Below are 12,802 nucleotides of genomic sequence, written 5' to 3'. Positions count from 1 at the left end.
TAGTCCGGCCAGGAAAAAGAAGTAAATAAGGAGCAGATAAAATCTGAACTTTTCTCTAGACCTGGGTATGTCCCTCAAGGCTATGAGTGAAACTTGGCAACTTTAATGTCAGCAGAAGCCAAGAAAAAAATATCTGCAAAGATAATCCTTTCAATACTGGAGATGACTCTTCAACGCTGGGGTTAATGATAGAAGGGTGATGTGTGTAAGCTTTTGGTATTGCCTCCTGCGTAGTTTGTGTTTTCTAGATGAACAGACTTCAGTTTCCAAGACTGGCAGCCAGCACTTCACAGCAGTAGTGAATTACCACGAAAACAAAGACGGACTGTGTCGTGGATGTGCTTGCACTGTTTGATAAACTGTAGCATAAGTCAGTAGAAAAATAGAGCATGTATGGACTTTATGGAAACTATATACGTAGACACAGGTTCATAAGCATTCTATTTATTGCAATTAGTAATAGCATGGGCATATGATAATTATATGATAATTAGTTCTAACAAGGATGTATTATTTACAACTCAGTGACGTTATTAAGGCAGTTTATGTTTTAAATTAATTTTGATTATACCCATAATTACAAAAGAAGTCTTCCAAGCCATTAAAAATAGTAGTTTCCTTCCTTACTCTATGGCCACCATCTTTGTGCCCTGGATATTAAAAATAATTATGAATGCTGTCCACAAAAGGAGGCCAATATATATCATGAAAAATATGCTTGCCTAGAAGACAGATGAGCCGTAAAGAAGCCAGATAATTCTGTACCTGCTGAAGTTTCTTCATATTTTCTTTCTTTAGAACCAGCTTTAGTTTGGATTCATGCCCATATTATAATAGGCCTGAATTGAAACTAAACATAAATAAAGCCAGATGTCTGTAGTGACATCTGATTGTTGTTTTTAACTTCTGCACAAGAAATTCTACTATTTACAATTGTTGTGCCCCCAAGTGCAGATACACAACTATAAATTTGGCAATTGGCACAGCTCAAGGGCCAGGCCCTTATGGCGCATGGATTGTGTTTGTTCTCTTAAGTGAATGGAGCTGAGAGCGAGAACCTCTGGACTTAAGGTTCTGGACACAGCAGTGCACTAATTAATTTATTTTTATTTTGGGAAAATTAAAATCCAGGAACATTTGACTTTTTAAATAGTTTATGTTCAGAATCTTTTGGTCATGACTCTCATAAGTTAAGATGCCAGAACAGATCCATATACATATGTATGCCTCTAATCTTTATTTATATTACATATATGCTTCAGTGAAGCAAAACTGATGCAATGTAAAGTGGAAAATTTTATAGTTCTAGTGATTTCTGTGATGTGATGCAGGCACTTAACAAAGGTACTTAACACTTTGTTTGCGTCAGTCTTCAGCCTCAATAAGACCAATAATTCTCAGGGTAACTGGTCCCCTGAGATGGTAGACCAGGTCAAAGAGCAGAACAGACCTTCTGATATCCAGGAGAAAGTAGTCATTGATTTGCAGAGCTATTTACATGGTCACAAGTCTATGGGACTGGGTAGGACCCATCCTAATGTAGGAGGGAACTTTTGTAAGAGCTCCATAAGCTGCTCTTCGTCATTTATCATCAGTCGTGGCTACCTTAGGAGGTCACAGACAACTGGAGATTGGCCAGTATGATGCTCTTTCACAAGAAGGGCTGGAAGGAGGATCTGGGGAACTGGGGGCCAGTCAGTCTGACCTTGGTGTCTGGCAAGGTTATGGAACAGATTGTCTTCAGTGCCATCATATGGCACCTAGAGGATGCTGAGGGTATCGGACCCAGCCAGCACGGGTTAAGAAGGGGCAGGTCCTGCCTGATCAATCTGATCTTTTATGATCTGGTGGCATGCCTGAGGGATTTGGGGAAGGCTGTGGATGTTGTCTGTTTTGACTTCAGCAAAGTCACTGTGTTCCACAGCATACTCCTGGAAAAGCTGGCAGCTCAGGCTTGGACAGGTGCTCTCTTCCGTGGGTTAAGAACTGGCTGGACGGTCGTGCCCAGAGATGGTGAACGGTGAACGGTGCTGCATCCAGCTGGCAGCCAGACACTGGTGGGATCCACCAGGGATCTGTGCTGGGGCCAGAACTGTTTAATATCTTCATTGATGATCTGGATGAAGGGGTTTACCCTTAGTAAATTTGTGGATGACACCAAGTTGTATGGGAGTGTTGATCTGCTGGGGGTAGGAGGGCTCTGCAGAGGGACCTGGACAGGCTGGATTGATTGGCTGACACCAATGGCTTGAGATTCAACAAGACCAAGTCTTAGATTCTCCACGTGAGTCACAACAACCCCATGCAGAGCTACAGGCTGTAGAAGAGTGGCTGGAAAGTGGCCCAGTGGAAGAGGACACTTTTTGAGATACCTGATAGAAGGGAAAGTTTTTAGAGAAGCTTGTTTTTAAGAGTAATGATAACACAAATTCACGGCTGCTGAGCTGTGGGGCCGAAAACTGAACACAGCACTCGAGTAAAACCTGTTTTGTATTTATACTTTAAAAAAATTTTTTTTCTAAATATTATCAAGACATTTTTGTTTTTAAGAGACTACTTAATGATAAAAAAGTTTGGAAATCAAGGAAGACCCATTTAAAGCACTGCATATGATCTATGTGCCTTAATTCAGGGTATAAGTAAAGCTGTTAAATGGAGTTTGCAATATTTTTCTAACTTGAGGATTTCCTGTGCTCAGTGCCTATTTCAAAAATATATTTATCTTTCTTAGGTAACTTTTCCATGAAATATATGTGATGCTATAAGAATTACGTCTTTCATTGTAAAATGCTGGCTTTTACTTCAAGGTTTTGGTCAGATATTGCTTTGATAGGGAAAAAGTTATTTGAAACTGATAGTAGAATGTTTATATGAGCTACTGCTAGTTTTCATTACTTTTCAAATAACACCATATATTTTCTGCTGAATAACATAAGTTAAAATGGCCTCCAAAATCAAATAAATTGTGGATTAAGAGAGAAGGTGTTACCTCTGATGAGAAACACTGTGGAATTTATAATGGACCAACCCTTGAATACTGTTCTTTAAAGCTAGGTCACTAATTAAGCCAGTAGATAATCGTGAAAAAAATGAAGTAGTGAACACAAATTGAGGAAACAAATGGAGTGACATTCCACAGGCAGTTTGAATGGACCTTTGCTGAGATACCTGAAGGAAGAGAAAGATTTTAGAGAAGTGTTTTTTTCAGAATAATATAAATACAAATTCACAGTTGCAATTCAGTTTCTCTTGGGCTTTTCAAAACATTCACTTTCTTCAGAATTCCAGTTCTTGATTAGAAGTTATGAAATTCAAACACATCTCTTTTCTTTTCAGTAGTATTTATTTCATAATTGTGTTATTTTAAACTCAGTCAAAAATCTTCCTTCTATTATTTTATAGTGCTATGCATTTTAAAAAAGTGAAGAAACATTTTGAAGTTTTTCTTAGTTGTCTGAATTAATCTGTAGTTCTTGCTAAATAATAATTGAGATACTTTTAAAGAAAAATATTTATGATGTTTTGTCTGGTTCTGTGATGACTAGCCTTTTCAGATGAAATTTGTCATGTGGGAAGTGGAGGCAGCCTTCAGTCCAGGGCATAAAGCAAGGTCGGGATGGTGGGTAGAGCAGGTTAAGCTGGGAACACATGTCAAGTTTGGATGATGGTCACTGGCATTGGGCACAGATTAGTGATTGCCAGGCAAGTACACAGCAGGAGGAGGAATCTAAAGTTGAGCCAGGAAGTCCCTTGATGTATCCTGGTCCAGGATTGATATGAAAATTTTTATATGTGTACCTCAGAATGTAAACACGAGGGATCCTGTTGTGTTCATTGTTTATGTAATGGCAGATCTGAGTTAGAAGCGTGTGTTTCATGGCTTCTATTTTGTTTTGCATGGGCTGTTTTATCATGAAATCACAGAATAAGCAAAATTGGAAGGAACCCATCATGATCATCAAGTCCAACTCCTAGGCCTGCATAGGATGCCCCAAGTAACACACTGTGGGCCTGAGGACATTGTCAAAAAACTTCTTGAGCTCTGTCAGGCTTGTAATTGTGACCGCTACTCTGGGGAGCTTGTTCCAGTGCCCAGCCACTGTCTGCTGTTTTTGAATATTAACCAAGATTTAATATGTCAAAGCACTGGTAGCAATCTAGTCAGTCATGCAGGGAAAACACGGTCCCATCCATCAATCAGTCAGTCAGTCAAGTGACCCTAGTTTTGAAAACTTGGCTGGAGGAATATCCTAGAAAATTATGTTTTTAGCAGTGGATGGGCTGAATCTGACTAGTTGCTTTCTATCTTCCAAGTTCTTGAGATTCTGGACTGATTTAACTGTGACTGTTAAAAGGTAGTAAGTATTGCCAGTCTTCTCAGTCCTTTCAAAGTATACCTGGAGATGCTCAAAGTACCTCCTCATGGTACCTTGGGACTGTTTAATTTCTCCTACCCCTTGGATTTTGTTAGAGCTGCCGTCATGCATTGCAACGTGATACTAGATTCTAGCACTACTCCTCCGTTAACAGCCCCTTTTTTGTCTGAGTTCTGTTTGGACTCAGGCAGAGAGACTTCAGGAGGATGAAAGAGATGCTATATCTGGCATGCCCTTTCATTTTTTGATAATTGTGTCTCAACCACTTAGGCTTGTACATGTGTACCAAAAGCCCATTTGATGTAATGGTTCATTTGTATTCTCTGCTGTGAAATATATTACCAACAGCTGAGTGATAAAATTAAATTTTAGCATTAGGGGAAATATAGTGAAAATTTAACATAAATTTTAGCTCTGGAATTTTCACCTTGGCTTTTTAAATGGTATTAATGCTTGATGATTTTGGAAAACTTGCATACATTTCTGAAGGAAATGAGAATGTCTTTATATATAGTATTTAAAATGTAGCCTTATTTGAAATAACTAAGACATTTCTGTTCAGATCTATTTGAAAGAATAGAGCTGCAAGTGTATTTGCTATATTAATTCAAACTTCTGAGTGAACTCTTATGTCTATTGAATTCTGAATCTGAATTCTTTTTGAATTCAAAAATTCACTTTATGTTTTGTTTATCTGTTTATATAATTTTAATGGTAGATACAGGTTTTATATTAAATATATATTTATTTAAATTAGGAATGTGGATGCATTATTGAAATTACATATACATTATTGAAATTACGTACTTTTAATTGCAGAAAAATGTCCTGTTATCTGACTTGATGTGATAGTTATGTGGTAGTTATAGATATGTGCTTATTTTCCTATTTCTATTTTTTTTTCTGTGTTTTATTTGGGGTGATGGTGGTTTCTTCTTTTCTTTTTTTGTTGATATTTTACTCTGGTAATCTGATGAACTGAAAAATTTTCAAAAATAAAGTTTGATTTGAGTCTGGGCTAAAATAGTTTTTGATAGATATGTGTTATAACTCCCAATGTACTTATCTGTTTTTATCATTACTATGTCAGATTGATGCAATAACACATAATGGAGGCACGTTGATTGTATATTTTTTCGTGTGTGTGTGAAGGTATAAATATGGGCTGCTGGTGCAGTTGTGAGCAGACACAGAGGCTGGCAGTGATGGAACTCCTGGAGGAGGGTTGGGTAGGGTATACCATGAATGGGCCTTGACATCCTGAATTGGTCATGAGGTCATTTCTCACCAGTACAGACTGCCCACTTGCTAGCATTTGTCAACAGGAAAATGCCAAGGAAGGAGGTTTCCCATAAAAGGAACATGATGTGTTTGGAAAGGGAAAAGAAAACTTTGTGGTGCTCTTGTTATTATTATTGTCTAAGACTAGTATGAATGAAATTTCAGGAAGTGGCACTTTCATTCCTTCCCCCATCCCTTTTCTTTCCCTCTATTCTTCTTTCCTTTTCTTCTTTCTTTCTCTGTTAACAGGGTAGAGACAGAAAGGTTTGTCGTGTACTTTGGGTAAGTGCAGTGAACTGTGGTTTGTCTTCGGTGAATCAGTGCTTTGTTTTACGAGTGATTAGTTTGAACAGAATCTGTCAGTAACTTCTTTTTCTCTCAGGAATCATGTCTTCTGCATCACTTCAGGCAATGCTTGCTTGCCCTTTGGTTTTTAATTTGATGGCATGGATTTCTGGCTTGAAGGTTTATTTAGGATTTGTGACAGATGAAAGTTATTAATGCATGACTCAGTGTTTGATACCTGCACTTGACTACAATAATGGATCTGTTGTCTTAAACTGCCAGAAATACAATTTGTCTACCTAAATGTCTGAGCAGACCAGAACTGTAGAGAAGTTTTTTATGATCAAAGATGAGCAGTTATCTTTTTTTTGAATGACACATGTTTAGTTTATGTTAACACAAGTTACTGTGTCTGCTGGCATTTTTTTTAATATGCAATACACATGATGTGTTACCCTTTAAAACAGATATTTCCTGTTTGTTCATCGAAATTTTCTTCCAGAAAACACAGAATATGAATCTGAATTAATAAACAAACATTTAATAAGCTGTATCAAAATCAGTCTGAGGGTGCATTCTTTATGCATCTTTCAGTAGTAGTTTTTCTTGCATTTTTAGTGGAATGAACTTAAAACAATGTAATTGAAAATTTGCATCTGAGGAAATGAATAAGAAATGCAAAAAAAACAAGCTCTCTTTGTTTAAGTGATTTTGGATAATTTCTTATGTTTTGAGTCAAATAAAAAGTAATACTAAATATGATTTAAAATTTTTAGTATACAATTCCATTTCTTTTTCTTTGTGTTGTGTGCATGTATGTGTGCATTATGTACAAAGCCTCAGAACTATAAACTGTAAAAAATAATCAGAAAAAAAAGTACTTCAACAAGGGTTTGAATTTATTGCAAATGAATGGAACACTCTGATGTGTCTTTCTTAATTTATTATATTCTTTGTAGGTTATTGTTTTCATAATTTATTCATAAAATTAATCAGGATTCTGATGTTCTTCACGTAGATGTGTATTTACTTACTAAAAGACACATTACTCAAAAATGCCTTTTTTTCTTTCCAAGGGTCAGTGTGGAAAATCAAATACTGAAATATGGGTTTACTACTTGTGAGATAACTATTTTGGAAAATGATGATCCTGGAGGAGTGTTTGAATTTTCTCCCTCTTCCAGAGGTCCCTACAATATCAAGGTAATTATCTGAAAAACTTTTCTTAATCATTTTGAAAAAGCGAATCTTAGCAGGGTGCAAGTAAAGTGCTGGGTTTTCTTTTTTTACAGGAGGGGGATTCTGTTGAACTGCAGATTGTCCGCAGCAGAGGGAGCCTTGTCAGGCAGTTTTTGCGGTACACTGTGGAACCGAGGGACAATAATGAGTTTTATGGAAGCACAGGAATTCTGGAATTTAAGCCTGGGGAAAGAGAGATCATAATTACTCTTTTGACAAGGATGGATGGGATTCCAGAGGTAGAAATGAAAATTTCCCTTTCTTCAAATTGTGTTCACAGCATAACAGTTTGTCACTTACTAAAATACAGGAAAATATATGGGAGCAGAACAAGTATGCAACGCTTTTCTACAGCGTGTATTTCCAGTCTCTAAAACAGGGATACCTGGATAACTAGAAGGTATCTTTGGCTTTAATAGGCCTCAGTGGATTTTTATTTTTTGTAAATTGAAACTTAACTTCTTATCATTCTTATCAAATCTTAACTTCTTTTGCATCCGTGACATTCTGCACTGTAGAATGCCACTGTTTAATTGAGTGCTGTACAATCACTTCCCTTTTGTTCCTTTTTTTGGTGAATACCTGCTCATTGAACTCAGTGCTCCCCAATCTACACTAATATTTGCTGTATAGAGGCAAAGACACAATACTTGTTTTAGTCTTCCACAATGCATCTCCTGTGAGTGTTTTTTCAAGAAATATATGAGATACAAAGTCACATTAGATTAATAATGAAAGCTGATAAATTCTTTTTAAATTAGTTTAATGTCAGTGGTTTTAAAACCTTTACTTCCACTGTTACATATGACAAAGATGTACAAAACCAATGTGCATGTAGAAAATGTGTGTAATTTTCTTTTGTTGAAATTGTGTTGAAATTTTATTCTGCTGAATAACTCTTTTATTCTGACTGAGTTTCCCTCTTCCAGCTGGATGAGGCATATGCTGTTGTGCTCAGTGGCTACAGTGAAATGTCAGGCAAGCTGGGGAATGCCACAAGGGTCAATATAACCATTTTGAAGAATGATGATCCACACGGTGTCATACAGTTTCTACCTGATGAGCTATCAGCAACAATAAAGGAAAGTAAAGGAGAAAACATCTATGCTGGTAATACTTTTTATTAGAGCTACTGCTTTGTCTGCTGTCTGCTCCTGCAAGGCTTCTTTTCGCTACTTCAGCTTCCTAGGACAATGCCTGATTCAGGAGTTTCCAGGGTGGTACAGTACCAGCATGATAAGCAGTGGAGATTAGTGTGGAGGAGGATGGGCCTTGAAAACCATAGGCATCAATCCAGTTAAAATATACCTAGAGAACATACCAGACAGGAGGGACAGAGAATTGATTTATGTGCAAGGTACTACTGGATGGTGGTAGTAGTTCTGCCTGGTGAGCATGAGGCATTGGGTGCTATGTGAGAGAAGGATGAGCTAAATTTTCATATGTGTTTCTTCAATTTATCTGTCTCTATTGTATCAGTACAGTTGATACAAGTCTTAATTGCTGTAATGGTCTATTATTGTGCAGCCTTTTGTGTGGGGTACTCACATACTAGATTTGCAAGAAGTGGATTTACTTACTGATTCCTTTCCTTTGTCTTTGTTTCAGCTTTGCTGACCTTTTTCATTTTGGCTTGTATTTTCCTGGAGACACACACTGACTGTACATGTTTTCACTCTGCAGCCTCTTACAGACTTGTAAGAAACCAAGGAAATTATGGCAATGTTAGTGTGTCCTGGATTGTTGACCCAGCATGTACCAATGACATCTATCCAGAACAAGGGACTATTTTCTTTGATAATCTGGAGTTTTCAAAAAATATCACAATTTACTCTCTACCAGATGAGGTAATAATTTTTGCAGTATTTTTATGTAAATATATGGAACAAAGAGAAAGAGCTAAAACATTGCAAGTTAAGAAGAAGCTCTGGTTTTTAAGAAACTGAAAATTTTGTTTGTCAGAAAAATCAAAATACTTGGGTAAAAATGAGTTTACTTAAGCAAATCATAAAAGAATTTGAGACACTGTGCACATCTATAAACAAGAAAGTTAGGATCTATCAGTAGTCAAGTGTGGTTAAATTATAATAATAAGTAAACCACTTCTTTTAATAGCAAGAGTCCTAATTTTATATTTTTAATGCTGATAAATTTGAAGTAAGATAAGAAAGAATGAGAATAATTAAGAATAAAGGAATAAATAAATGAATATGGCTGTAAAAAAAGTTAAATCGGCGTCAGGAAGCTCCAAGATAACTATTGAATCATCTGTACAGTAGCAAAGATGAGGTGATTTATTTAGAAGGATTTTTCACTCATGATTATTTTTGTTTAAGTGTATGAAGTGTCATTTGTCATCCCTCTTGACACACTTACGAATCAATAAATAACAACATGCAGAAACCCTGTTTTGTTAACCTCCTCAGCGGTTCATTTTAATTTTTTCATTGTTTTGTATGCAAGAAATTAATTTCTTAATACTTTGTCATTCAGGTACCTGAAGAGATGGAGGTATTCATAATCAGATTATTCAATGCCACTGGTGGAGCCAGGCTAGGCAATGTAACCAGTGCATTTTTACACATTACAAGGAATGATGATCCCATTTATTTTTCAGGTTAGATATTACTGGTTTTAAATTTTGAATTCATATTCTACCCCAAACAGATTTTATTGACAGAGCAGATTATTGAAAAATCTTAATCCTAGTGGAGCTAGTGTTATAAAATGTACTTTTTTTGTTTTTGTTGTACTGAATTTGCCTTTTTTTTAACTTAAAATTTTCTCTCATTTTATGTCACTATTCTTGTTGGTGGCTCTGGGATTGGTTAGGTGGCTAAGGACAGTAAAACTCTCTTTTACCTGCAAATATCTACATTCCTTAACTAGATGTGCCCTCTCTTTCCCTGAGGTGAAGGATCCTCTTGTGGGGGATTAGGTGAATAGGCCACATGCAAGAAGCACAGGCTTGAACTTGAATTTATTGCATGTGTGTTTTCAGAACCTCTGACAGTGAGCATTACAGAAGGCAGTGTTGCAAACTTTACAGTCCTAAGGAATGGATCTGCTGATGCTGTTGTTGCTGTTCAGTATATTACTATCAATGGAGATGCAACAGCTGAAGAGGGAGACTTCATTCCCAGTGAAAAGGACAGTTTCATTCTCTTTGATGTTGGAGAAAGAGAGCAGACCTTATCTGTGTATATTAACGATGATGATACCCCTGAAACTGATGAAGCATTTTATATCTTCCTTTTGAATTCAACAGGTAAAAGCAGTGATTTAATGTATATTTAGTAACTTCCTTTTTTCTTATTTCTGTATTTTTTACCAGCTCGTTCTTATCATAAAGCAATGTAAAAATGCCAGGCATTACATAAATAAAGTTTGCGTCAACATTTCTATAAAATTTCTTTACAGTGTGTTTGGATTTTGATCTTGGATTGTTTAATTGGGAACAATAATTAAATTATAAAGCTGAAAATGTCCTGCAAAAATAATTTAAAATCTTTTTCCAAATGCTCAAAATTAGATGGGATTTTTGCTCATCAATAAGAAAATATAAGTTAAATATAAAAAAGGTAATTTTTCTCAATTATATATATGTATAAGGTAGTTCATGTGTTTCCTGATGCCAGCTGGAATTCTCTCAGACACCTAGCTCTCTTACAGAACATCACCCTCATGGAAATTATTGAACAAAGCCATACTTCTCAATTCTTAAATTTTCTCTTCAATAATCTCTTTCTACTTTACTTTACTGACTTTGTTCAGGATCTGCTGGTATTTTCTTTTACCATTCTTGGAAACTTGGAAACTTGTGATGGCTTTCCCCTGGCACACATTCCTGCCAGAACGGGCAAAATATAGACTTCTAGATGAATTCCCAAAAGAAAAAAAAAATTCTTTTTACAGTCTGTTGCAAATAATGGCCTTGCTTGTTACATCTCTTTTGAAAATTATGTTGGACTGTTGTACTTCTGAGAAAATACAAATAGAGGTATATGAAGTTAAAACCATGAACAGATTGTTCCCTTTGGAATAAAAACAAGTTTAGTGCTTTTGAAAAGGGTGAAAACTAGGATGGCAAAGGAAACATAATGTACCTTTGTGGATATAAAGAGGTGTTGAAATGTCCCAACTGTGCCAGTATACACACAGAAATCCTTCTAACTTCCACCTTACTTCACAGGTATCTCATATTTTTTTCCTTTCAGATGGGCTGTGATATGGGTATGACTAATCCCTCAGAGATTGGTGTTGCCTTGTATTTCGTTGAAGTGCAATATTTCTGTTGTAGGTCTGTAGGAGAGCTGGGGTCTCTGAACATATGTCTTTTTCTTCTGACTTGACCAACTGATCAAACATGAAGTAGTACCTCTCATACAATCTCATACAATTCCTCTCAGGATTGCACCATCTCTGGTCATGTCACATTATTTTTCTGCAAATCTGCATTCTTGATCTCTGCCTTAGATGCTATTTATATATTTTTCCTCTGATTTGTCTGTAACTGAGTATCTCAAATATTGGTTTTTACGGATTGTTTTATCACTGCTTGTTTCTTTCTTTACTTGAAAGCTGTTGGTCTGAAAAGAAAATACATTCAATTTTAGAGTTGCCTTCCTTTCTGATTCCAGTTTGGATAAAATGAATCAACCTCTTTTTAGGGGATACTGTTATCTTTAATGCTGGAGTGGCTACAGTTATTATTGAAGCAAATGATGATCCTAATGGAATTTTCTCCTTAGAACCTCTAGACAAGTCAGTAGAAGAAGGAAAAAGTAATTTTTTTTTGTAAGTAACTTTTAAATAATATTGTTGCCAGTTTTTTGAATACATATATGTATGTCTTGATGTGTGCATTATTTTATGGGTAGTACTTTGATCTAATTTTATTTTTTGCATTGCTAAAATTTATTAGAAAAATAGCTCTATAAAATTTTTGATTACATTATTTGAAAACATATTGAGGATCAACAAAACCTGAAACATCAACTCTTGTATTATTGAGTAGACTGTGCATATTAAAGTGTGTACAGAATTCCTGTTAAAATATAAACAAATAAGATTACAGAACAGAGGGCTTTTTTATATTTTCGCACAAGTAACATTACAGCATAGGTGTTTCTGTTATATTTTCACAGAAGTGTAGATACAGAAGGATCAAGATGAATGAGCAGAATATAGCCAATACAGAAGTAAAAAATCTTTTCAAAATACAGTTAAATACAACTACGTGGTTGTTAATTTCTTTTTGCACCTTGCTTTGAAATCTTACGCTGCAAACAACCCATATTACTATGTTCTTTCTGTTAATTTATTTTTCTTCTAACTGTAAATTGCAGATAGGAGCCTATACTGAAAGTCCAGTGCCTTTCTTCTAGGCTGAATATATTTTTCCTTAGTCTGACCTGTAGCTGCTGGAATGTATTCAGGAAGGGGAAAGGTTAAGAAATTAATTTTCATGTCACCTGATCTTTTTGTGTTCCTAAAGTCAGAATGTGGCTATAAATTGACAAAAAAAAAAAGATTTTTCTTCAAGAAAATTCTGGACAGGGTATAAAGAAATATATGCTCACAATAAATCTGGTAGTGAGAACAGTGAGAGAAGAGGTTTT

General features: G+C 35.8%; 1 protein-coding gene across 1 annotated transcript in view; it reads left to right on the top strand.

Annotated features, from left to right (window-relative positions):
* ADGRV1 (adhesion G protein-coupled receptor V1) overlaps nt 1-12,802 on the top strand; it is a 264,541-nt gene that overhangs the window by 29,250 nt on the left and 222,489 nt on the right. Inside the window, exons 12-18 of the mRNA XM_063423040.1 lie at nt 7,019-7,145; nt 7,235-7,420; nt 8,111-8,291; nt 8,865-9,028; nt 9,675-9,798; nt 10,183-10,449; nt 11,852-11,978. Coding sequence (XP_063279110.1) covers nt 7,019-7,145; nt 7,235-7,420; nt 8,111-8,291; nt 8,865-9,028; nt 9,675-9,798; nt 10,183-10,449; nt 11,852-11,978 — 1,176 coding nt within the window. The remainder of the gene's footprint in view (nt 1-7,018; nt 7,146-7,234; nt 7,421-8,110; nt 8,292-8,864; nt 9,029-9,674; nt 9,799-10,182; nt 10,450-11,851; nt 11,979-12,802) is intronic.

This window comes from Prinia subflava, chromosome Z (assembly GCF_021018805.1).
Source record: "Prinia subflava isolate CZ2003 ecotype Zambia chromosome Z, Cam_Psub_1.2, whole genome shotgun sequence".
Lineage (NCBI taxonomy): Eukaryota > Metazoa > Chordata > Aves > Passeriformes > Cisticolidae > Prinia > Prinia subflava.
This window is presented reverse-complemented; position numbering and strand designations above follow the sequence as displayed.